The 27,548-nt window shown below is 42.6% G+C and overlaps 1 protein-coding gene across 1 annotated transcript in view; it reads right to left on the bottom strand.

The window, feature by feature from the left end:
* The window catches only part of BMP1 (bone morphogenetic protein 1), a 340,767-nt gene that overhangs the window by 112,579 nt on the left and 200,640 nt on the right, over positions 1 to 27,548 (bottom strand). Inside the window, exons 11-15 of the mRNA XM_053717959.1 lie at positions 27,506 to 27,548; positions 14,313 to 14,508; positions 13,985 to 14,110; positions 13,498 to 13,658; positions 6,454 to 6,634 (exon numbers count right to left, since the gene is read on the bottom strand). The exon at positions 27,506 to 27,548 is cut by the window's right edge and continues 103 nt beyond it. Coding sequence (XP_053573934.1) covers positions 6,454 to 6,634; positions 13,498 to 13,658; positions 13,985 to 14,110; positions 14,313 to 14,508; positions 27,506 to 27,548 — 707 coding nt within the window. The remainder of the gene's footprint in view (positions 1 to 6,453; positions 6,635 to 13,497; positions 13,659 to 13,984; positions 14,111 to 14,312; positions 14,509 to 27,505) is intronic.

The following is a 27,548-nucleotide window of genomic DNA, read 5'->3' as shown; positions in this document are numbered from 1 at the left end:
GTAGAAGTTGCTTTTTGACCTCTCCTTTTACCAGAATAAACAACAAACAAGGAAGATGTTTGTCTAAAATCCTTTGTAGCATCTAAATAGAATTTTAGAGCGCGAACAACATCCAAATTGTGCAACAAACGTTCCTTCTTCGAAACTGGTTTCGGACACAAAGAAGGCACGACTATCTCCTGGTTAATGTTTTTGTTAGAAACAACTTTTGGAAGAAAACCAGGTTTAGTACGTAAAACCACCTTATCTGCATGGAACACCAGATAAGGAGGAGAACACTGCAGAGCAGATAATTCTGAAACTCTTCTGGCAGAAGAAATTGCAACCAAAAACAAAACTTTCCAAGATAATAACTTAATATCAACGGAATGTAAGGGTTCAAACGGAACCCCCTGAAGAACTGAAAGAACTAAGTTGAGACTCCAAGGGGGAGTCAAAGGTTTGTAAACAGGCTTAATTCTAACCAGAGCCTGAACAAAGGCTTGAACATCTGGCACAGCTGCCAGCTTTTTGTGGAGTAACACAGACAAGGCAGAAATCTGTCCCTTCAAGGAACTTGCAGATAATCCTTTCTCCAATCCTTCTTGAAGAAAAGATAGAATCTTAGGAATCTTTACCTTGTCCCAAGGGAATCCTTTAGATTCACACCAACAGATATATTTTGTCCATATTTTGTGGTAAATTTTTCTAGTTACAGGCTTTCTGGCCTGAACAAGAGTATCAATAACAGAATCTGAGAACCCTCGTTTTGATAAGATCAAGCGTTCAATCTCCAAGCAGTCAGCTGGAGTGAGACCAGATTCGGATGTTCGAACGGACCTTGAACAAGAAGGTCTCGTCTCAAAGGTAGCTTCCATGGTGGAGCCGATGACATATTCACCAGATCTGCATACCAAGTCCTGCGTGGCCACGCAGGAGCTATCAAGATCACCGACGCCCTCTCCTGATGGATCCTGGCTACCAGCCTGGGGATGAGAGGAAACGGCGGGAAAACATAAGCTAGTTTGAAGGTCCAAGGTGCTACTAGTGCATCTACTAGAGTCGCCTTGGGATCCCTGGATCTGGACCCGTAGCAAGGAACCTTGAAGTTCTGACGAGAGGCCATCAGATCCATGTCTGGAATGCCCCACAGTTGAGTAATTTGGGCAAAGATTTCCGGATGGAGTTCCCACTCCCCCGGATGCAATGTCTGACGACTCAGAAAATCCGCTTCCCAATTTTCCACCCCTGGGATGTGGATTGCAGACAGGTGGCAGGAGTGAGTCTCCGCCCATTGAATGATTTTGGTCACTTCTTCCATCGCCAGGGAACTCCTTGTTCCCCCCTGATGGTTGATGTACGCAACAGTCGTCATGTTGTCTGATTGAAACCGTATGAACTTGGCCTTTGCCAGCCGAGGCCAAGCCTTGAGAGCATTGAATATCGCTCTCAGTTCCAGAATATTTATCGGTAGAAGAGATTCTTCCCGAGACCAAAGACCCTGAGCTTTCAGGGATCCCCAGACCGCACCCCAGCCCATCAGACTGGCGTCGGTCGTGACAATGACCCACTCTGGTCTGCGGAAGGTCATCCCTTGTGACAGGTTGTCCAGGGACAGCCACCAACGGAGTGAGTCTCTGGTCCTCTGATTTACTTGTATCTTCGGAGACAAGTCTGTATAGTCCCCATTCCACTGACTGAGCATGCACAGTTGTAATGGTCTTAGATGAATGCGCGCAAAAGGAACTATGTCCATTGCCGCTACCATCAAACCTATTACTTCCATGCACTGCGCTATGGAAGGAAGAGGAACGGAATGAAGTGTCCGACAAGAGTTTAGAAGTTTTGTTTTTCTGGCCTCTGTCAGAAAAATCCTCATTTCTAAGGAGTCTATTATTGTTCCCAAGAAGGGAACCCTTGTCGACGGAGATAGAGAACTCTTTTCCACGTTCACTTTCCATCCGTGAGATCTGAGAAAGGCCAGGACTATGTCCGTGTGAGCCTTTGCTTGAGGAAGGGACGACGCTTGAATCAGAATGTCGTCCAAGTAAGGTACTACTGCAATGCCCCTTGGTCTTAGCACCGCTAGAAGGGACCCTAGTACCTTTGTGAAAATCCTTGGAGCAGTGGCTAATCCGAAAGGAAGCGCCACGAACTGGTAATGCTTGTCCAGGAATGCGAACCTTAGGAACCGATGATGTTCCTTGTGGATAGGAATATGTAGATACGCATCCTTTAAATCCACCGTGGTCATGAATTGACCTTCCTGGATGGAAGGAAGAATTGTTCGAATGGTTTCCATTTTGAACGATGGAACCTTGAGAAACTTGTTTAAGATCTTGAGATCTAAGATTGGTCTGAACGTTCCCTCTTTTTTGGGAACTATGAACAGATTGGAGTAGAACCCCATCCCTTGTTCTCCTAATGGAACAGGATGAATCACTCCCATTTTTAACAGGTCTTCTACACAATGTAAGAATGCCTGTCTTTTTATGTGGTCTGAAGACAATTGAGACCTGTGGAACCTCCCCCTTGGGGGAAGCCCCTTGAATTCCAGAAGATAACCTTGGGAGACTATTTCTAGTGCCCAAGGATCCAGAACATCTCTTGCCCAAGCCTGAGCGAAGAGAGAGAGTCTGCCCCCCACCAGATCCGGTCCCGGATCGGGGGCCAACATTTCATGCTGTCTTGGTAGCAGTGGCAGGTTTCTTGGCCTGCTTTCCCTTGTTCCAGCCTTGCATTGGTCTCCAGGCTGGCTTGGCTTGAGAAGTATTACCCTCTTGCTTAGAGGACGTAGCACTTGGGGCTGGTCCGTTTCTACGAAAGGGACGAAAATTAGGTTTATTTTTGGCTTTGAAAGACCTATCCTGAGGAAGGGCGTGGCCCTTACCCCCAGTGATATCAGAGATAATCTCTTTCAAGTCAGGGCCAAACAGCGTTTTCCCCTTGAAAGGAATGTTAAGGAGTTTGTTCTTGGAAGACGCATCAGCTGACCAAGATTTCAACCAAAGCGCTCTGCGCGCCACAATAGCAAACCCAGAATTCTTTGCCGCTTACCTAGCCAATTGCAAAGTGGCGTCTAGGGTGAAAGAATTAGCCAATTTGAGAGCACGGATTCTGTCCATAATCTCCTCATAAGGAGGAGAATCACTATCGATCGCCTTTACTAGCTCATCGAACCAGAAACACGCGGCTGTAGTGACAGGGACAATGCATGAAATTGGTTGCAGAAGGTAACCCTGCTGAACAAACATCTTTTTAAGCAAACCTTCTAATTTTTTATCCATAGGATCTTTGAAAGCACAACTATCTTCTATGGGTATAGTGGTGCGTTTGTTTAAAGTAGAAACCGCTCCCTCGACCTTGGGGACTGTCTGCCATAAGTCCTTTCTGGGGTCGACCATAGGAAACAATTTTTTAAATATGGGGGGAGGGACGAAAGGTATACCGGGCCTTTCCCATTCTTTATTTACAATGTCCGCCACCCGCTTGGGTATAGGAAAAGCTTCTGGGAGCCCCGGGACCTCTAGGAACTTGTCCATTTTACATAGTTTCTCTGGGATGATCAAATTCTCACAATCATCCAGAGTGGATAATACCTCCTTAAGCAGAGCGCGGAGATGTTCCAATTTAAATTTAAATGTAATCACATCGGGTTCAGCTTGTTGAGAAATTTTCCCTGAATCTGAAATTTCTCCCTCAGACAAAACCTCCCTGGCCCCCTCAGACTGGTGTAGGGGCATTTCAGAACCATTATCATCAGCGTCCTCATGCTCTTCAGTATCTAAAACAGAGCAGTCGCGCTTACGCTGATAAGTGGGCATTTTGGCTAAAATGTTTTTGATAGAATTATCCATTACAGCCGTTAATTGTTGCATAGTAAGGAGTATTGGCGCGCTAGATGTACTAGGGGCCTCCTGAGTGGGCAAGACTCGTGTAGACGAAGGAGGGAATGATGCAGTACCATGCTTACTCCCCTCACTTGAGGAATCATCTTGGGCATCATTTTCAGTGTCACATAAATCACATTTATTTAAATGAGAAGGAACCCTGGCTTCCCCACATTCAGAACACAGTCTATCTGGTAGTTCAGACATGTTAAACAGGCATAAACTTGATAACAAAGTACAAAAAACGTTTTAAAATAAAACCGTTACTGTCACTTTAAATTTTAAACTGAACACACTTTATTACTGCAATTGCGAAAAAGTATGAAGGAATTGTTCAAAATTCACCAAAATTTCACCACAGTGTCTTAAAGCCTTAAAAGTATTGCACACCAAATTTGGAAGCTTTAACCCTTAAAATAACGGAACCGGAGCCGTTTTTAACTTTAACCCCTTTACAGTCCCTGGTATCTGCTTTGCTGAGACCCAACCAAGCCCAAAGGGGAATACGATACCAAATGACGCCTTCAGAAAGTCTTTTCTATGTGTCAGAGCTCCTCACACATGCGACTGCATGTCATGCCTCTCAAAAACAAGTGCGCAATACCGGCGCGAAAATGAGGCTCTGCCTATGATTAGGGAAAGCCCCTAAAGAATAAGGTGTCTAAAACAGTGCCTGCCGATATTATTTTACCAAAATACCCAGATTAAATGATTCCTCAAGGCTAAATATGTGTAATATATGAATCGATTTAGCCCAGAAAATGTCTACAGTCTTAATAAGCCCTTGTGAAGCCCTTATTTACTGTCTGAATAAAAATGGCTTACCGGATCCCATAGGGAAAATGACAGCTTCCAGCATTACATCGTCTTGTTAGAATGTGTCATACCTCAAGCATCAAAAGACTGCTCACTGTTCCCCCAACTGAAGTTAATTCCTCTCAACAGTCCTGTGTGGAACAGCCATGGATTTTAGTAACGGTTGCTAAAATCATTTTCCTCTTACAAACAGAAATCTTCATCTCTTTTCTGTTTCAGAGTAAATAGTACATACCAGCACTATTTTAAAATAACAAACTCTTGATTGAATAATAAAAACTACAGTTAAACACTAAAAAACTCTAAGCCATCTCCGTGGAGATGTTGCCTGTACAACGGCAAAGAGAATGACTGGGGTAGGCGGAGCCTAGGAGGGATCATGTGACCAGCTTTGCTGGGCTCTTTGCCATTTCCTGTTGGGGAAGAGAATATCCCACAAGTAAGGATGACGCCGTGGACCGGACACACCTATGTTGGAGAAACTATACATTGTTACAAAAGCACTTCCAGATGGGCTAAATAAATGGATCATCTACAAAACATTTATACAAAGAAAAATCTAGTGTACAATGCTCCTCTAAACCCACAACAGTGGTTGGGTAACATCAAGATTTTCTTTATATCAGCTATAAATAAAAGTTTAAGTCTCCATTGACTTAGTGATAGATTAATACATTGCTCTGTGTTATAAACTAATTAAAACATTACCCTCTCTAATAGGCCTTTAATAATCGGACATTCCTGACTCCATTTATGAGGCTACTAATGCAACTACAGAGCTGCTGCAAATGCAAGTTAAGAAGCAGCCATCTTTAGAGACATCCTGGATTTAAAGGGACACTGAACCCAATTTTTTTATTTTGTGATTCAGATAGAGCATGCAATTTTAAGCAACATTCTAATTTACTCCTATTATCAATTTTTCTTTGTTCTCTAGCTATCTTTATTTAAAAAAGAAGGCATCTAAGCTATTTTTGGTTCAGACGATGGACAGCACTTGTTTATTGGTGGGTGAATTTATCCACCAAACAGCAAGAACAACTCAGGTTGTTCACCAAAAATGGGCCGGCATCTAAACTTTTCAAATAAAGATACCAAGAGAATGAAGAAAATTTGATAATAGGAGTAAATTAGAAAGTTGCTTAAAATTGCATGCTGTATCTAAATCACGAGTTCAGTGTCCCTTTAATGGCGATAACTGACAAGCTCTGCTCTCACACAGCTGGTTGTAATATTGTGCAAGCATTAATTCTGCATGCTGCCTCACTCCCTGCGAATGGTCTGGTTCCCTGCCTTTTTATAGAGAAATACTAATGCAATAATATAATGTTAGAACATTTTTTTTTTAATTGTTGCAAATTATAGAAAATATGAGATAGACGAGAGAGGATGCATGTGTTTTTTTATTGTTATCCAATGTAGTATGCAGTGTCATGCTGTAACTTAATGGGAGATTCAAATGCAAAAATTAAAGTCTCTAAATTTGTTACAGCTTATTAGTACTTCCTTTGCTACTTGTCTTATGTTACCCAGTGGGGAAAAGGACAGAATTCTACTGTCTCTAGGTCACTTATATTAAACTATGACATCATTTAACATCAAGAGGAGAGGGAAATTACATCATTAAGCAATGCAAATGACCAAGACTCTGATGTCATCATGCCATGACAAAAAGTTAGCTTGGTCAACAAACTGCATCCAAGGATCAAAATGTCTGGGAAAGAGGAGGGGGCAGAGGGGATACAGCCGCTTGCGTGGGAGAACTCACCTGAGAAGAAGACAGCTCGGAAACCCTTCTTGGACACTGTGTTGTCAGATTTAAACTCTATGCGCATATTGTTGTACTGGGAGGTTATCACTGAGGGTAGCTCAGAGCCACAGAACTTTCCATGGAGCTTGGAGTCAGATGTCAAACCACTGCGGACTTCCACAAAGTCATATTTACACACCTGAGGAGGAGATGAAAGAAGCAGTAAGAGAAATGGAGTTATGGAAAAAATAGTGTAATGGGAAAATAGTGTACTTTAGAGAATCAAAGTGAAGAGAAGACTTAAAATAAATATGATAACCAAACATTTTCTTTCATGAATCAGACGGACCATGCAAATTTAAACAATTTTCCAATTTACTTATCTAATTTATTTCATTCTATTGGTATCCTTTGCTGAAAAGCATACCTAGGTAGGCTCATGAGTTGCCGATTGGTGGCTGCACATATATGCCTCATGTTATTGGCTCACCCATGTGCATTGCTGTTTCTTCAATAAAGGACACCAAGAGAATGAATCAAATTATATAATAGAAGTAAATTGAAAAATTGTTTAAAATGTTACTCCCTTTCTGAATCACGAAAGACTAATAGTTGGGGTTTCATATCCCTTTAAAAGTATTTGAATTACATATTTGTCTTTTTTTCTGTAAAGTGAGAACAAGGGTAATATAACTGCTCTTTACTTAAAGAGTGTTAAAGGGACACTGAACCCAATTTTATTCTTTTGGGATTCAGATAGAGCATGCAATCTTAAGCAACTTTCTAATTTACCCCTATTATCAAATTCTCTTCATTCTCTTGGTATCTTTATTTGAAATGCAAGAATGAAAGTTTAGATGCCGGACCATTTTTGGTGAACACACTGTGTTGTTCTTGCTGATCGGTGGGTAAATTCACCTACCAATAAACAAGTGCTTTCCATGGTCTGAACTAAAAAAATAGCTTAGATGCTTTCTTTTTCAAATAAAGAAAGCAAGAGAACGAAGAAAAATTGCTAATAGGAGTAAATTAGAAATTTGCTTAAAATTGCCTGCTCTATCTGAATCACAAAAGAAAAAAATTGGGTTCAATGTCCCTTTAAAAAGGGACATGAAATACTTTGAGATTGTAATGTAATATGAAGTAATTAAATTGCAGTACATTCTTACACATATGGTGCCCAACTAAAAATTGTGTTTTTTCCAATTTTGTGAATTGGAAGCTTGCACTCCACACCTTGCTACATGTTGGTCTCTAATTGCCTCCAGCAGAGGAGATAAGATAATTGTTTTGTTAACAAAATGGCAGTGACAGGCTTTATCTTCTCCAGTAAAAATTCTGCATTGTTTCTTCCAAATAAGGCAAGTGGAAGGTGGAGTTTGCCCTTAGAAAAACAATTGCAGCAAACAATGTGTTAATGTATTCAGAAACATTTAGCTAGTATGTTACTGTATTGCAAGACAACATAAAAGTCTTGTAATTACAATGTGTTCTATATCTAGATGTTCTAACTGCCCTAGTAAAAAACATAAATTTATGTAAGAACTTACCTGATAAATTCATTTCTTTCATATTGGCAAGAGTCCATGAGCTAGTGACGTATGGGATATACAATCCTACCAGGAGGGGCAAAGTTTCCCAAACCTCAAAATGCCTATAAATACACCCCTCACCACACCCACAATTCAGTTTAACGAATAGCCAAGAAGTGGGGTGATAAAGAAAGGAGTAAAAAGCATCAACAAAGGAATTTGGAAATAATTGTGCTTTATACAAAAAAATCATAACCACCATAAAAAAGGGGGTGGGCCTCATGGACTCTTGCCAATATGAAAGAAATTAATTTATCAGGTAAGTTCTTCCATAAATTACGTTTTCTTTCATGTATTTGGCAAGAGTCCATGAGTTAGTGACGTATGGGAGAGCAATACCCAAGATGTGGAACTCCACGCAAGAGTCACTAGAGGGAGGGACAAAATAAAAACAGCTATTTCGCTGAAAAAAATTAATCCACGACCCAAATATAAGTTTATTCTCAAAAATAAAAGGAAAAACTTAAATCATAAGCAGAAGAATCAAACAAACAGCTGCCTGAAGAACTTTCCTACCAAAAACTGCTTCCGAAGAAGCAAATACATCAAAATGGTAGAATTTAGTAAATGTATGAAAAGAAGACCAAATCTGATCAACTGATGCTTCATTCTTAAAAGCCCAAGAAGTGGGAACTGAGCTAGTAGAATGAGCTGTAATTCTCTGAGGTGGGGCTTTACCCGACTTCAAATAAGCTTGATGAATCAAAAGCTTTAACCATGATGCCAAAGAAATGGCAGAAGCCTTCTGACCTTTCCTGGAACCAGAAAAGAGAACAAATAGACTAGAAGTCTTCCTGAAATCTTTAGTAGCTTCAACATAATATTTCAGAGCTCTCACCACATCCAAAGAATGTAAAGATTTCTCCAAAGAATTCTTAGGATTAGGACACAAAGAAGGGACAACAATGTTTCTATTAATGTTGTTAAAATTCACAACCTTAGGTAAGAATTTAAATGAAGTCTGCAAAACTGCCTTCTCCTGGTGAAAAATCAGAAAAGGAGATTCACAAGAGAGAGCGAATAATTCAGAAACTCTTCTAGCAGAAGAGATGGCCAAAAGGAACAACACTTTTTAAGAAAGTAGTTTAATGTCCAAAGAATGCATAGCCTCAAATGGAGGAGCCTGTAAAGCCTTCAAAACAAAATTAAGACTCCAAGGAGGAGAGATTGATTTAATGACAGGCTTAATACGAACCAAAGCCTGTACAAAACAGTGAATATAAGGAAGTTTAGCAAACAGAAAGAGCAGAGATTTGTCCTTTCAAGGAACTTGCAGACCAACCTTTACCAAACCATCCTGAAGAAACTGTAGGAATTCTAAAAGAATGCCAAGAGAATTTATGAGAAGAACACCATGAAATGTAAGTCTTCCAAACCCGATAATAAATCTTTCTAGAAACAGAATTACGAGCCTGCAACATAGTATTAATCACTGAGTCAGAGAAACTTCTATGACTAAGCACTAAGCGTTCAATTTCAATTTTTGGAGCCACCAGCAGCAAAAACAATTGCTCCATGATGATTTTGGAGATCAAACTTGGAAGAAGAACTAGAGGCGGGAAAATATAAGCAGGTTGATAACACCAAGGAAGTGTCAACGCATCCACTGCTTCCGCCTGAGGATCCCTGGACCTGGACAGGTACCTGGGAAGTTTTTTGTTTAGATGAGATGCCATCAGATCTATTTCTGGAAGCCCCCACATCTGAACAATTTGAGAAAACACATCTGGGTGGAGAGACCATTCTCCCGGATGTAAAGTCTGACGACTGAGATAATCCGCTTCCCAATTGTCTATACCTGGGATATGAACCGCAGAAATTAGACAGGAGCTGGATTCCATCCAAACAAGTATCCAAGATACTTCTTTCACAGCTTGAGGACTGTGAGTCCCACCCTGATCATTGACATATGCCACAGTTGTGATATTGTCTGTCTGAAAACAAATGAACGGTTCTCTCTTCAACAGAGGCCAAAACTGAAGAGCCCTGAGAATTGCACGGAGTTCCAAAATATTAATTGGTAATCTCGCCTCTTGAGATCCCCAAACAGCTCCCCAACCTGAAAGACTCACATCTGTTGTGATCACAGTCCAGGTTGGACGAACGAAAGAGGCCCCTAGAATTATACAATGCTGATCTAACCACCAAGTCAGAGAAAGTCGAACATTGGGATTTAAGGATATTAATTGTGATATCCTTGTATAATCCCTGCACCATTGGTTCAGCATACAAAGCTGGAGAGGTCTCATATGAAAACGAGCAAAGGGGATCGCGTCCGATGCTGCAGACATGAGACCTAAAACCTCCATGCACATAGCTACTGAAGGGAAAGACTGAGACTGAAGGTTCTGACAGGCTGCAACCAATTTCAAACGTCTCTTGTCTGTTAGAGACAAAGTCATGGACACTGAATCTACCTGGAAACCTAAAAAGGTTACCTTTGTCTGAGGGATCAAAAAACTTTTTGGTAAATTGATTCTCCAACCATGTCTTCGAAGAAACAACACTAGTTGATTTGTGTGAGATTCTGCAGAACGTAAAGACTGAGCAGGAAACACCACAATACCCTGCTCTCTGTTTACAGAGATTAGGGCACCGAGAACCTTTGAAAAGATTCTTGGAGCTGTCGCTAGGCCAAAAGGAAGAGCAACAAATTAGTAATGCTTGTCTAGAAAAGAGAATCTCAGGAACTGAAAGTGATCCGGATGAATCGGAATATGAAGATATGCATCCTGCAAATCTATTGTGGACATATAATGCCCTTGCTGAACAAAAGGCAGAATAGTCCTTATAGTCACCATTTTGAAAGTTGGTACTCTTACATATCGATTCAAAATCTTTAGATCCAGAACTGGTCTGAATGAATTTTCTCTTTCTTTGGGACAATGAATAGATTTGAATAAAACCCCAGACCCTGTTCCTGAAATTGAACTGGCATGATTCCCCCTGATAACTTCAGGTCTGAAACACACTTCAGGAAAGCCTGAGCCTTTACTGGGTTTGTTGGAATGCGTGAGAGAAAAAATCTTCTCACAGGCGGTCTTACTCTGAATCCTATTCGGTACCCTTGAGAGACAATACTCTGAATCTGTCAGGGTGCCAGGAATCAGACTGAGACGAGAAGTGCAAAAATAATCACACCTTTATTAATAGCAAAAAATAATAAAAAGTCCACAAGTCAAATAACAAGCCAGGAATCAAAACCAGAGCTGGTAGTCAGACGAGCCGAGTCAGGAGCCAAAGCGAATAGTCAGACGATCCGGAATCAGGAACAAGGAAAACCGCAGTCAGGAACAAGCTAGGGATCAGGAACCAGGAAGGATGTCAGGCAGCCAGGTAATACACAGGAACTCCCACAAACAGGTCTGAGACAACGCAAAGGCAAAGCATACTGAACAGAGGCCCTTTAAATAATAAGTGATGACATCACAATTCTGAGACTGCATCCTGTCTCACATGGATGATGCACACCAGTCTGGCCATAAAAGGAAGTGCAGGAAATGAGCAGCATCCCCCACAATGCACCATAGTCAGGAAGAGAGGTGAGTAAAATGGCTGCCAGCAGCACATGGCAAACACAACAGGGAAAAAAAACGTGACAGAATCCAATGATTTTGGACCAAATTGATCCAAACATCTTTGAAAAATTTGAATCTGCCCCCTACCAGCTGAGCTTGAATGAGGGCCGCACCTTCATGCAGACTTGGGGGCTGGCTTTGATCTCTTAAATGGCTTGGATTTGTTCCAATTTGAGGAAGGCTTTCAATTGGAAACAGGTTCCTTTGGGGAAGGATTAGGTTTCTGTTCATTATTTTGTCGAAAGGAACGAAAACGGTTAGAAGCTTTAGATTTACCCTTAGGTCTTTTATCCCGAGTCAAAAAACTCCCTTCCCCCCAGTGAAATTATTGAATCCAACTGAGAACCAAATAATTTATTACCTTGGAAAGAAAGAGATAGCAATATGGACTTAGAAGTCATATCAGCATTCCAAGATTTGAGCCACAAAGCTCTTCTAGCTAAAATAGCTAAATACATATATCTAACATCAATTTTGATGATATAAAAAATGGCATCACAAATGAAATTATTAGCATGTTGAATCAACTTAACAATGCTAGACAAATCATGATCCGATACTTGTTGCGCTAAAATTTCCAACCAAAAAGTTGAAGTAGCTGCAACATCAGCCAAAGAAATTGCAGGCCTAAGAAGATGACCTGAATATAAATAAGCCTTCCTTAGGTAAGATTCAAGTTTCCTATCTAAAGGATCTTTAAAAGAAGTGCTATCTTATAGTATATCTTGTGCATTAGATGTTGAGGGAACAGCAACAGGTAATGAACTACTACTGATGGATACAGTTGCTGCATGTAAAAGGTTATCATGACATCTATTACAAACCACAGCAGGAGGTATAATCTCTACAAGTTTACAACAAATGCACTTAGCTGTGGTAGAACTGTTATCAGGCAGCAGGGTTCCAACAGTGATTTCTGAGACAGTATCAATTTCCTTATATGGCAGTTTCAGGAATGTAAAAAAATGCAAACAGCATAGCCCTCTGACATAGAAAAAAGGCAAGAGGCAAATAGGAATGGGGTCTTCAATAATGAAAATATTTATAATGTCCGGAAACGACACATTCGCGTCATAGATGACGCAACCTTGTGAAGGAAATTACGAATTTGCGTCAACTAACGTAACTTTGCGCAAAAAAATCTCACGCCAAGAATGACGCAATAAACTTTGGCATTTTGCGCCCTCGCAAGCCTAATTCTGCCCACGAATTTAAAAGACAGTCAATTTGAAAAAGAGACGATATCCCAGGTAAGAAATACATGACAGTCTGCAAAAGGAAATATACTGAAAACCTGAATCATGGCAAATATAAAGTACAATACATATATTTAGAACTTTATATAAATACATAAATTGCCAAACCATAGCTGAGAGTGTCTTAAGTAATGAAAACATACTTACCAAAAGAAACCCATCCACATATAGCAGATAGCCAAACCAGTACTGAAACGGTTATCAGTAGAGGCAATGGAATATGAGAGTATATCATCGATCTGAAAAGGGAGGTAGGAGATGAATATCTATGACCGATAACAGAGACCCTATGAAATAGATCCCCATGAGGAAAACCATTGCATTCAATAGGCGATACTCCATTCACATGCCTCTGCCATTCACTGTACTCTGAGAGGAATCGGGCTTCAACAATGCTGAGAAGCGCATATCAACGTAGAAATCTTAGCACAAACTTACTTCACCACCTCCATAGGAGGCAAAGTTTTTAAAACTGAATTGTGGGTGTGGTGAGGGGTGTATTTATAGGAATTTTGAGGTTTGGGAAACTTTGCCCCTCCTGGTAGGATTGTATATCCCATACGTCACTAGCTCATGGACTCTTGCCAATTACATGAAAGAAATGTAAGTTAATAGTGAATGCATGCCGATACTCACATCATTGCCTTCCGTCTCAAATTGGTCAAACTTGAGTGAGATGCGATACTGGGTGGGCGCCACCAGCTGCCAGACGCAGTTCTTGTTGGGAGGATACTCCTTGGGCCATCCCGGGCTGGTAATGGATCCGTTCAGCTTGGTCAGGAAACCCCCACAGGCCGCTGTAAAATTGGGGCACTGCTGGGGAGGACGCTTAAAGTACTGCGAGGGGGCAGCTCAAAGGGTTAGTAAAGTAAAACTATACAGGCCTCTAGTAGGAGATAAGTTAATGGAGCAAAACTACAGAATACTAAAGAGTAATACTAAGAAATTCTCTTGCAGTGAAGAGTTCATAGAGAACTTTCTGCAAGACTGACAAGGGAATGGTTAATAGAGTAACGATATAGAACTAGAGGTGTTACTGTATAGTCTGTAGCAAGGCTGAATTACTGGCAGCAACGCTCTGCAGATCTACTGACACAGCGCTGTGATGCCCTGCATGTCTCACCTTCACAAGTCTTCTTGTCTGGTCCCAGTTCATATCCCGGATCACATGCACATTTGTAGCTCCCTAGCGTGTTCACGCAGCGTTGCTCACAGCCTCCATTATTAGGACGAGAGCATTCATCTACCTCTGGTGAACAGAATATTTTAATCAAAGAGATGCAGAACATACACAATGAAGGACTGTATAATAATTATGTTGGAGGAATATGTGGCAAAATAATAATAAATAATAACAACAGGCTATATGATTTTACTGTAACCTTGAATATCTGTTCTGAATTAATGATTTAAACTGTTGACATCTGTAGTAGTAAGAGTGTAAAACAGACCTTTGAAGTAGTTGAGAGAGAAACCAGCCTTGTTGATGGAACCATCAGACACAAACTTTATCCATAGCTGATTGGTTGAGCTCTTGATATCTTCTGGCTTGTCATATCCACAGAAGCGACCTACCAGAGGGCTGGTTTCTGTGCTGCCATCCCGGATCTCCAGATAATCATATGCACAGCTGTCATGGCGCTCAATCTGCAAGAGATAAGGCAGTTTTTATACCCTATAACTTCATACTCTATTAGGAAACACTGAAATACATATCACTATGTCCATTTCTTCTAGGTAATGTCCCATGAGTATTCAATATCAGCACAAAACCATTGCTAAAAACCATCCCAACTCTGGGGAAGAACATAATAATACGTTCCCCATTATTTTTTTAATTTTAAGTCTAAGTCCAGTTCTCTGTGCAATAAAATGTACATAGCACAAGTTTGGTGGGTTTATATACGAGGAACAGCTACGCTTTTCATAATGAAAAAATATATTTGTCAAAAATAAACAGATACGTTAATATTAAATTCTATACTTTTATTTCTTTTGTATTTGTTTCCTGCTAAAAAGTTGCAAAATATAATAAAATAGAAAATTGAAAAATAATTGCCATTAAAATATATAACTATACTATAAGAAGTTGCTTGTGGATTTTAGCTAATAAACATATAGGATTACAATAAAATTAAAAAACGCATTCTTAAATGTATTTTTTTAATCATTTGTGCAATTTTTTTTAAAAGGTACAATAGGAAACATGTCAATGTGGAAGAAGTTTACTCAATTCACCTCTTAACCTCACTTCCTACATATATAATGTGTTCCAGAAATGCAATTAAAATTATAATATTTTTATGTTGACTACTCAAATCACTATAAATTTAGAAACTTAAAAGGGAGATAAAATTCTAAATGTACATTCCTCATACATTATTTAATTAAATGAACAAATGTGACATACACTCTTTCTTAAGGTAGTATTTGCAGCAAAACAAGGAAAAATAGAGAAGTTTGAGGTCAAATATTGAACTTAAAGGGACAGTCTACACAAGAATTTTTGTTGTTTAAAAATAAAGATAATCAATTTATTACCCATTCCTTAGTTTTGCATAACCAACACTTATAGAAATACACTTTTTACCTCTGTGATTACATTGTATCTAGGCCTCTGCAGACTGCCCCCTTATTTCAGTGCTTTTGACAGACTTGCATTTTAGCCAATCAGTGCTCACTTCACGTGCATGAGCTCAATGTTATCTATATGAAACACATGAACTAATGCCCTCTAGTGGTCAAAATGCATTCAGATTAGAGGCAGTCTTCAAGGTCTAAGAAATTAGCATATAAACCTCCTAGAATTAGCTGTCAACTAAGAATACGAAGAGAACAAAGGAAAATTGGTGATAAAAGCAAATTGGAAAGTTGTTTCAAATTACATAAATCATGAAAACATTTTTTGGACTTGACTGTCCCTTTAAAGGGATATAATACCCAAATGTTGAAGCACATGAAAGTGATACAGCAGAGCTGTAAAAACATAAAATTATGCTTAACTGATAATTTTGTTTCCATAGAGGGGAGGAGAGTCCACGGCTTCATTCATTACTATTGGGAATTAAGAACCTGGCCACCAGGAGGAGGCAAAGACACCCCAGCCAAAGGCTTAAATACCTCCCCCACTTCAATCATCCCCCAGTCATTCTGCCGAGGGAACCAGGAACAGTAGGAGAAATATCAGGGTATACAAGGTGCCAAAAGATGATTAAATTTATGTCCGCCCCATGGAGATACGGGCGGGAGCCGTTGACTCTTCTCCCCTCGATGGAATCGAAATTATCAGGCCAGCATAATTTAGGTTTTCCATCTAAAGGGGAGGAGAGTCCACGGCTTTATTCATTACTATTGGGAACATATACCCAACCTCTAGAGGACACTGAATGAAACCGGGAGGGTAGAAGGGGGACCCTAATCTGAGGGCACCACAGCCTGCAAAACTTCTCTTTCAAAAACGGCTTCCGCAGAAGCAAAAACGTCAAATTTGTAAAACTTTGTAAAAAGTGTCTACCACCAAGTAGCCGCCTTACAAATTTGCTCCATAGAGGCCTCATTCTTGAAGGCCGAAGATGAAGCCACAGCTCTAGTTGAATGAGCCGTGATCCTCTGAGGAGGCTTATGTCCCGTTGTCTCATAAGCCAAGCGAATCATGCTCCTTAAACAAAAAGACAAAGAAGAAGCAGAGGCCCTTTGCCCCTTGCGCTTCCCAGAATACACCACAAAAAGAGATGTAGACTGTCTGTAATCCTTTGTAGCCTGAAGATAAGAGCTTCAAGGAACGCACCACATCCAGGTTATGAAGTAACCTCTCCTTTGAAGAAGGGGGGTTAGGACACAAAGGAACAACTATTTCCTGATTGATGTTATGGTTAGACACCACCTTGGGGAGAAACCCCAACCAGGTGCGAAGTACAGCCTTATACGCATGAAACACCAGATAAGGAGGCTCACTTTGCAAGGCAGCTAGTTCAGATACTCTGCGTGCCGATGCAATAGCCAACAGGAAGAGAACCTTCCAGGAAAGAATCTTAATGTCAATGGAATGCATAGGTTCAAACAGAACCCTCTGCAAAACCTTAAGGACTAAGTTTAAACTCCAAAGCGGAGCCGACTGTCTAAAGACAGGCCTGATTCTAGACATTCCTGAACAAAAAAGAGTGGATGTCAGGGAGCTCAGCGCGTCTCCTATGCAACAAAACTGACACTGCAGAGATCTGTCCCTTTAATGAATTAGAGGCAAGACCCTTCTCAAAACCATCTTGGAGAAAAAAAAAAAAGACAGAATCCTGGATACCTTCACCTTATGCCAAGGATATCCATGCTTCTCACACCAGGACAAGAAAGTCCTCCACATCTTATGGTAGATGCGACGAGTGACTGGCTTCCTTGCCTGAATTAGAGTATCAATCACACTTTCAGAAAAGCCTCTCTTGGCCAAGACTAAGCATTCAATCTCCAAGCAGTCAGACTCAGAGAATCTAGATTTTGATGTTGAAAGGGGCCCTGTGACAGCAGATCCTTGTGACAGGGTAACCTCCATGGCGGAGAGGATGACATTCCTACCACATCCACAAACCATGTCCTCCGCAGTCACGAAGGAGCAATCAGGATGGCCGAGGCCCACTCCTGTTTGATGCGTGCCAGTACACAAGGTAGAAGTGGTAGAGGTTGAAAAATGTAAGCTAGGCTGAATCCCCAAGGAACCACTAAGGCATCTATCAGCTCTGCCTGGGATCCCTGGACCTCGGCCCATATCGAGGTAGCTTGTAATGGAGTCTGGACGCCATGAGATCTATCTCTGGCGTTCCCCATCTGTGACAAATCTCTGCAAACACCCCGGGGTGAAGAGACCATTCCCCCGGGTGGAAGGATTGTCTGCTGAGAAAGTCCGCTTCCCAGTTGTTCACACATGGAATGTGAATATCTGAGAACGAGCAGTCATGGGACTCCGCCCACTCCAGAAACCGAGACATCTCCCTCATCACGAGGAAGATCCTCGTACCCCCGAGGTAATGTTGTCGGACTGGAATCTGATGAAACTGACCGGCTCCAGAGATGGCCATGCTTTCAGAGCATTGCAAATTGCTCGTAGTTCTAGGATGTTGATTGGAAGGAGAGACTGCGCCCTGGACCACCGTCCTTGTGCCATTCTAGCACCCCACACAGCTCCCCATCCCATCAGACTGGCGTCCGTGGTAACAATCTCCCAGGACAGTCTCAAGAAGGATGTCCACATGGATAATTGTTCCAGACAGATCCACCAAGAGAGGGAGTTCCGAGTCCGCGCATCCATGGATATCAGCTGTGATAGATCTGAACGATGGCAGTTCCACGGTCTCAACATGCACAATTGAAGAGGTCCGAGATGGAACCTGGCAAATGGGATGACATCTATGCTCGAAACCATGAGACCTATCACCTCCATACATTGAGCCACCGATGGGCTTGTGGAGGACTGAAGGGCAAGACAGGACGACGCAAGCTTCCTGCGTCGCTGCTTTGTGAGAAATATCTTCATGGCCATAGAGTCTATTATAGTGCCCAGGAACTCCACCCTGTTGCTGGGAACCAGGGAACTCTTTCCTGAGTTGATCTTCCAACCGTGAGATTGGAGCAGAAGAAGAGCCCTAGAATGATCCTCTGCGAGGCTGTGCGACGGTGACTGAACTAGGATGTTGTCCAGGTAAGGAGCCACCGCAATGCCCCTGGATCTGGCCACTGCAAGCAACACCCCCAGAACCTTCATGAAGACTCTCTGGGCCGTTGGCAGACCAAAAGGAAGGGCCACAAACTGGAAGTGTTGGTCCAGAAACGCAAATCTTAGGAACCTGAAGTGGTCCCTGTGAATTGGCACATGAAGGTAAGCGTCCTTCAAGTCTACAGTCTTAATGAACTGTCCCTCTTGAACTAGGGGCAGAATAGATCTGATCGTTTCCATTTTGAACGATGGAACACTCAGAAACCTGTTGAAACACTTTAGGTCCAGAATCGGGCGGAACGTGCCTTTCTTTGGAACCACAAAAAGGTTGGAATAGTACCCTAGATCCCTTTCTGCTAGGGGTAATGGTACGATAACCCAGAGAGAGGCGAGATCTCTCACACACTCTAGAAAGGCCTCTCTCTTCTATGGTCTTGAAGACAGGTTTGACAGGAGGAATCTGCCCTCTGGCGGATGGGATCTGAACCCAATCCTGTAACCCTGGGAGACCACTTGTAGAACCCAAGGGTTCTGAACGTTCTGCAACAATGCGTCTGAGAATTGAGATCTACCCCCTATGTGATCCGGAGACCGGTCAGGGGCCACCCCTTCATGCCAATTTGGTCTCTGCAGGCTTCTTGCTCTGCTTAGACTTGTTCCAAGATTGAGCAGGCTTCCAAGATCCCTTGGACTGGTCCGCTTTTGCAGTGGGTTGCTGGCGCTGGGCCTTGTCTGCACGAAAGGGATGAAAAGCAGATCCCTTGGGCTTAGCCTTCTTATCCTGCGGAAGGAAAGCTCCCTTGCCTCCCGTAACTGGATATGATCGAATCCAATCCTGGACCGAACAGGATCTTTCCTTGAAAAGGCAGGGACAACAGCCTTTTTTTATAGATCATGTCCGCAGACCAAGATTTAGCCACAGAGCCCTGCGTGCTAAAAAAGAAAAACCTGACACCTTAGAATTCAGGCGAATAATTTGCATATTGGCATCACAGTTGAAAGAATTGGCAACCTTCAGCAGCTTAATCTTCTCCTGTATCTCGTCGATGGACGTCTCCCCCTTGACCGTATCACAGGGATTCACACCAATATGTTGCAGCTCCAGCGACTGCCGCAACGGCCGCTGCTGGCTGAAAATCAAACCCTGTGTACTTTCTCAACATGTTATCCAGGTTTTTATCCATGGGCTCTTTAAATGACTAACTATTCTCAAGGGGAATAGTCTTCCATTTCGCGAGCGTAGAGATAGTCCCATCTACCTTAGGGATGGTCCCCCACAGCTCAAGCTGAGAGTCCGGAACGGTGAACAGTTTCTTAAAAGGAAGAAGAAGGGGAAAAGGAAGAACCTAATCGCTCCCATTCTTTCTTAATAATATTAGCCATCTTAACGGGAACCGGGAAAGACTATGGTACTACCCTGTCCTCTTATACCTTGTCAAGCTTAGGAATCGCAGGTTTCTCTGATATCTTAGGTACCGGAACCTCCAGAGTAGCAAGCACCTGCTGTAGCAGAAAGCGCAAATTCTCCATCCTAAACCTATAACCAGGCTCCTCCACCGCCGGAGTTTTAGATGACACAGACTCCGACCCAGAAGGGGCCTACTCCTAAGAGTCGGAGTGGGCCTTGTCCTCGTATAGTGCCACTGGATCTTCCAGGACAAACCCTGGGCCGGGCCGCTATGATAAACCCTACACTTGCGCTTAGCAGAACGTGGTAAGGCATGGATCACTTTCGAAACCGCTGATTCCAGTTGGTCCGCAAAGTCTGACAGCCAACAAATCTCTCCCGAAGGAGTAATGGTTGGACCCCAGGGTGCTGCATGTGCAATCGGAGATGAATGTAGGGAACGCACCTCCCGGGACAAAGAACCCTCAGAGGTGGATGGCTCAGTAGTACTAGACATCCGCTTACATTTAGATGTTGTAACTTTATTAAGTTATGTAGAACATAGTTGAGCAGGCCAATGACCAGTACCTCCTCACAATAAACACAGGAAGTAGACTTTGTTAAGGAGGGAGAGCCCTCTAACGCGTCTGAGTCCTCCATCGCTTGCGCTTTTGGGTAGACTAACTTAATTTGCAAAAAGGCACCTTTATATCACCAATAGCCGGGGCACTTACCACCTCCTAGGACCTGGACTATAGAAACCGCTAAGTTTCCTGCGCCACAGATAAACAGAGAAGGATAGACACATCCAGACCTGTGGAATGCCTGGCAGGACCGCCCCTGCACTAGGGAAAAACATGCCAAAAATGACCACGCAAGATTTCTGCCAGTAACCTGAAAGTTCCACACATTGCCAGAGCCTCATCTCGTACATAACGCAGCAATGACACAAATAATATCATGTATAACCCCCCCCGTTCAATAATCCTCTTTCCAGGAATATTAACCCTTGATTCTGTAAAGGTAAAAAGGCACCACACTGTGACCCTGTCTTCTATGTTATCATCATAAATAAAAAATAAAACAATCTTACCAGAATCTACACCGTGGAACAGGAACATGGCTCAAGTGTGACAGGTTAGTAGCATCACTCCTGACATGGACTTGAGTGTAGAAAGCAGGCAGCAAAACTCGTCAACGCTGATTGCTTATGGAGCTGTTAAACTGTCAGGATGGTTTCGCAGAAAGACTCTCCCTGCATCTAACTTTTGCCTAGGCTCTCACTGAGAGGTTGACAGGACTACTTAAACTCCAGTCCCAATGCAAAGAGTACTACCCTCCATAAGAGACTACTCCGGCACTCCTCTTCCATCCTCCTGTGACGAAAGGCAAAGAATGACTGGGGGATGAGGGAAGTATTTAAGCATTTGGCTGGGGTGTCTTTGCCTCCTCCTGGTGGCCAGGTTCTTAATTCCCAATAATAATGAATGAAGCCGTGGACTCTCCTCCCCTTTAGATGGAAAAGCTGACTAGAAAAATATTATCTGAACAGTTTTGATAATGAAAGTATATTGGAAAGATTTGTTTTAATTGAATAACAGAATTTATGTTTACCTGATAAATTACTTTCTCCAACGGTGTGTCCGGTCCACGGCGTCATCCTTACTTGTGGGATATTCTCTTCCCCAACAGGAAATGGCAAAGAGCCCAGCAAAGCTGGTCACATGATCCCTCCTAGGCTCCGCCTACCCCAGTCATTCGACCGACGTTAAGGAGGAATATTTGCATAGGAGAAACCATATGAAACCGTGGTGACTGTAGTTAAAGAAAATAAATTATCAGACCTGATTAAAAAACCAGGGCGGGCCGTGGACCGGACACACCGTTGGAGAAAGTAATTTATCAGGTAAACATAAATTCTGTTTTCTCCAACATAGGTGTGTCCGGTCCACGGCGTCATCCTTACTTGTGGGAACCAATACCAAAGCTTTAGGACACGGATGATGGGAGGGAGCAAATCAGGTCACCTAGATGGAAGGCACCACGGTTTGCAAAACCTTTCTCCCAAAAATAGCCTCAGAAGAAGCAAAAGTATCAAACTTGTAAAATTTGGTAAAAGTGTGCAGTGAAGACCAAGTCGCTGCCCTACATATCTGATCAACAGAAGCCTCGTTCTTGAAGGCCCATGTGGAAGCCACAGCCCTAGTGGAATGAGCTGTGATTCTTTCGGGAGGCTGCCGTCCGGCAGTCTCGTAAGCCAATCTGATGATGCTTTTAATCCAAAAAGAGAGAGAGGTAGAAGTTGCTTTTTGACCTCTCCTTTTACCGGAATAAACAACAAACAAGGAAGATGTTTGTCTAAAATCCTTTGTAGCATCTAAATAGAATTTTAGAGCGCGAACAACATCCAAATTGTGCAACAAACGTTCCTTCTTCGAAACTGGTTTCGGACACAGAGAAGGTACGATAATCTCCTGGTTAATGTTTTTGTTAGAAACAACTTTTGGAAGAAAACCAGGTTTAGTACGTAAAACCACCTTATCTGCATGGAACACCAGATAAGGAGGAGAACACTGCAGAGCAGATAATTCTGAAACTCTTCTAGCAGAAGAAATTGCAACCAAAAACAAAACTTTCCAAGATAATAACTTAATATCAACGGAATGTAAGGGTTCAAACGGAACCCCCTGAAGAACTGAAAGAACTAAGTTGAGACTCCAAGGAGGAGTCAAAGGTTTGTAAACAGGCTTGATTCTAACCAGAGCCTGAACAAAGGCTTGAACATCTGGCACAGCTGCCAGCTTTTTATGAAGTAACACAGACAAGGCAGAAATCTGTCCCTTCAGGGAACTTGCAGATAATCCTTTTTCCAATCCTTCTTGAAGGAAGGATAGAATCTTAGGAATCTTAACCTTGTCCCAAGGGAATCCTTTAGATTCACACCAACAGATATATTTTTTCCAAATTTTGTGGTAAATCTTTCTAGTTACAGGCTTTCTGGCCTGAACAAGAGTATCGATAACAGAATCTGAGAACCCTCGCTTCGATAAGATCAAGCGTTCAATCTCCAAGCAGTCAGCTGGAGTGAGACCAGATTCGGATGTTCGAACGGACCTTGAACAAGAAGGTCTCGTCTCAAAGGTAGCTTCCATGGTGGAGCCGATGACATATTCACCAGATCTGCATACCAAGTCCTGCGTGGCCACGCAGGAGCTATCAAGATCACCGACGCCCTTTCCTGATTGATCCTGGCTACCAGCCTGGGGATGAGAGGAAACGGCGGGAATACATAAGCTAGTTTGAAGGTCCAAGGTGCTACTAGTGCATCCACTAGAGCCGCCTTGGGATCCCTGGATCTGGACCCGTAGCAAGGAACTTTGAAGTTCTGACGAGAGGCCATCAGATCCATGTCTGGAATGCCCCACAGTTGAGTGACTTGGGCAAAGATTTCCGGATGGAGTTCCCACTCCCCCGGATGCAATGTCTGACGACTCAGAAAATCCGCTTCCCAATTTTCCACTCCTGGGATGTGGATAGCAGACAGGTGGCAGGAGTGAGACTCCGCCCATAGAATGATTTTGGTCACTTCTTCCATCGCCAGGGAACTCCTTGTTCCCCCCTGATGGTTGATGTACGCAACAGTTGTCATGTTGTCTGATTGAAACCGTATGAACTTGGCCCTCGCTAGCTGAGGCCAAGCCTTGAGAGCATTGAATATCGCTCTCAGTTCCAGAATATTTATCGGTAGAAGAGATTCTTCCCGAGACCAAAGACCCTGAGCTTTCAGGGATCCCCAGACCGCGCCCCAGCCCATCAGACTGGCGTCGGTCGTGACAATGACCCACTCTGGTCTGCGGAAGGTCATCCCTTGTGACAGGTTGTCCAGGGACAGCCACCAACGGAGTGAGTCTCTGGTCCTCTGATTTACTTGTATCCTCGGAGACAAGTTTGTATAGTCCCCATTCCACTGACTGAGCATGCACAGTTGTAATGGTCTTAGATGAATGCGCGCAAAAGGAACTATGTCCATTGCCGCTACCATCAAACCTATCACTTCCATGCACTGCGCTATGGAAGGAAGAGGAACGGAATGAAGTATCCGACAAGAGTCCAGAAGTTTTGTTTTTCTGGCCTCTGTCAGAAAAATCCTCATTTCTAAGGAGTCTATTATTGTCCCCAAGAAGGGAACCCTTGTTGACGGAGATAGAGAACTCTTTTCCACGTTCACTTTCCATCCGTGAGATCTGAGAAAGGCCAGGACAATGTCCGTGTGAGCCTTTGCTTGAGGAAGGGACGACGCTTGAATCAGAATGTCGTCCAAGTAAGGTACTACAGCAATGCCCCTTGGTCTTAGCACAGCTAGAAGGGACCCTAGTACCTTTGTGAAAATCCTTGGAGCAGTGGCTAATCCGAAAGGAAGCGCCACGAACTGGTAATGCTTGTCCAGGAATGCGAACCTTAGGAACCGATGATGTTCCTTGTGGATAGGAATATGTAGATACGCATCCTTTAAATCCACCGTGGTCATGAATTGACCTTCCTGGATGGAAGGAAGAATTGTTCGAATGGTTTCCATTTTGAACGATGGAACCTTGAGAAACTTGTTTAAGATCTTGAGATCTAAGATTGGTCTGAACGTTCCCTCTTTTTTGGGAACTATGAACAGATTGGAGTAGAACCCCATCCCTTGTTCTCCTAATGGAACAGGATGAATCACTCCCATTTTTAACAGGTCTTCTACACAACGTAAGAATGCCTGTCTTTTTATGTGGTCTGAAGACAACTGAGACCTGTGGAACCTCCCCCTTGGGGGAAGCCCCTTGAATTCCAGAAGATAACCTTGGGAGACTATTTCTAGCGCCCAAGGATCCAGAACATCTCTTGCCCAAGCCCGAGCGAAGAGAGAGAGTCTGCCCCCCACCAGATCCGGTCCCGGATCGGGGGCCAACATTTCATGCTGTCTTGGTAGCAGTGGCAGGTTTCTTGGCCTGCTTTCCCTTGTTCCAGCCTTGCATTGGTCTCCAAGCTGGCTTGGCTTGAGAAGTATTACCCTCTTGCTTAGAGGACGTAGCACTTTGGGCTGGTCCGTTTCTACGAAAGGGACGAAAATTAGGTTTATTTTTGGCCTTGAAAGGCCGATCCTGAGGAAGGGCATGGCCCTTACCCCCAGTGATATCAGAGATAATCTCTTTCAAGTCAGGGCCAAACAGCGTTTTCCCCTTGAAAGGAATGTTAAGTAGCTTGTTCTTGGAAGACGCATCAGCTGACCAAGATTTCAACCAAAGCGCTCTGCGCGCCACAATAGCAAACCCAGAATTCTTAGCCGCTAACCTAGCCAATTGCAAAGTGGCGTCTAGGGTGAAAGAATTAGCCAATTTGAGAGCATTGATTCTGTCCATAATCTCCTCATAAGGAGGAGAATCACTATCGACCGCCTTTACCAGCTCATCGAACCAGAAACACGCGGCTGTAGCGACAGGGACAATGCATGAAATTGGTTGTAGAAGGTAACCCTGCTGAACAAACATCTTTTTAAGTAAACCTTCTAATTTTTTATCCATAGGATCTTTGAAAGCACAACTATCTTCTATGGGTATAGTGGTGCGTTTGTTTAAAGTGGAAACCGCTCCCTCGACCTTGGGGACTGTCTGCCATAAGTCCTTTCTGGGGTCGACCATAGGAAACAATTTTTTAAATATGGGGGGAGGGACGAAAGGAATACCGGGCCTTTCCCATTCTTTATTTACAATGTCCGCCACCCGCTTGGGTATAGGAAAAGCTTCTGGGAGCCCCGGGACCTCTAGGAACTTGTCCATTTTACATAGTTTCTCTGGGATGACCAACTTGTCACAATCATCCAGAGTGGATAATACCTCCTTAAGCAGAATGCGGAGATGTTCCAACTTAAATTTAAACGTAATCACATCAGGTTCAGCTTGTTGAGAAATGTTCCCTGAATCAGTAATTTCTCCCTCAGACAAAACCTCCCTGGCCCCATCAGACTGGTTTAGGGGCCCTTCAGAACCATTATTATCAGCGTCGTCATGCTCTTCAGTATCTAAAACAGAGCAGTCGCGCTTACGCTGATAAGTGTGCATTTTGGCTAAAATGTTTTTGACAGAATTATCCATTACAGCCGTTAATTGTTGCATAGTAAGGAGTATTGGCGCGCTAGATGTACTAGGGGCCTCCTGAGTGGGCAAGACTCGTGTAGACGAAGGAGGGAATGATGCAGTACCATGCTTACTCCCCTCACTTGAGGAATCATCTTGGGCATCATTGTCATTGTCACATAAATCACATTTATTTAAATGAGAAGGAACTCTGGCTTCCCCACATTCAGAACACAGTCTATCTGGTAGTTCAGACATGTTAAACAGGCATAAACTTGATAACAAAGTACAAAAAACGTTTTAAAATAAAACCGTTACTGTCACTTTAAATTTTAAACTGAACACACTTTATTACTGCAATTGCGAAAAAATATGAAGGAATTGTTCAAAATTCACCAAAATTTCACCACAGTGTCTTAAAGCCTTAAAAGTATTGCACCCCAAATTTGGAAGCTTTAACCCTTAAAATAACGGAACCGGAGCCGTTCTTAACTTTAACCCCTTTACAGTCCCTGGTGTCTGCTTTGCTGAGACCCAACCAAGCCCAAAGGGGAATACGATACCAAATGACGCCTTCAGAAAGTCTTTTCTATGTATCAGAGCTCCTCACACATGCGACTGCATGTCATGCCTCTCAAAAACAAGTGCGCAACACCGGCGCGAAAATGAGGCTCTGCCTATGATTTGGGAAAGCCCCTAAAGAGAAAGGTGTCTAAAAAAGTGCCTGCCGATATAAACTTATCAAAATACCCAGATTAAATGATTCCTCAAGGCTAAATATGTGTTAATAATGAATCGATTTAGCCCAGAAAAAGTCTACAGTCTTAATAAGCCCTTGTGAAGCCCTTATTTACAATCTTAATAAACATGGCTTACCGGATCCCATAGGGAAAATGACAGCTTCCAGCATTACATCGTCTTGTTAGAATGTGTCATACCTCAAGCAGCAAGAGACTGCTCACTGTTCCCCCAACTGAAGTTAATTCCTCTCAACAGTCCTGTGTGGAACAGCCATGGATTTTAGTAACGGTTGCTAAAATCATTTTCCTCATACAAACAGAAATCTTCATCTCTTTTCTGTTTCTGAGTAAATAGTACATACCAGCACTATTTTAAAATAACAAACTCTTGATTGAATAATAAAAACTACAGTTAAACACTAAAAAACTCTAAGCCATCTCCGTGGAGATGTTGCCTGTACAACGGCAAAGAGAATGACTGGGGTAGGCGGAGCCTAGGAGGGATCATGTGACCAGCTTTGCTGGGCTCTTTGCCATTTCCTGTTGGGGAAGAGAATATCCCACAAGTAAGGATGACGCCGTGGACCGGACACACCTATGTTGGAGAAATAACTTTAATTTTGACTTTAGTGGCACTTTAAAAAATTGACATTTAAAATGTTGCTTCAACATAATTAAAAAAAAAAAAAATATTAACACTGACCTCAAACGACTGAAAAGAGACTCCCACATGAAACCCCTCGGCC

This window comes from Bombina bombina, chromosome 6 (genome assembly GCF_027579735.1).
Source record: "Bombina bombina isolate aBomBom1 chromosome 6, aBomBom1.pri, whole genome shotgun sequence".
NCBI lineage: Eukaryota > Metazoa > Chordata > Amphibia > Anura > Bombinatoridae > Bombina > Bombina bombina.
The sequence above is the reverse complement of the archived record's forward strand: the minus strand, read 5'-3'. Positions and strand labels throughout refer to the sequence as shown.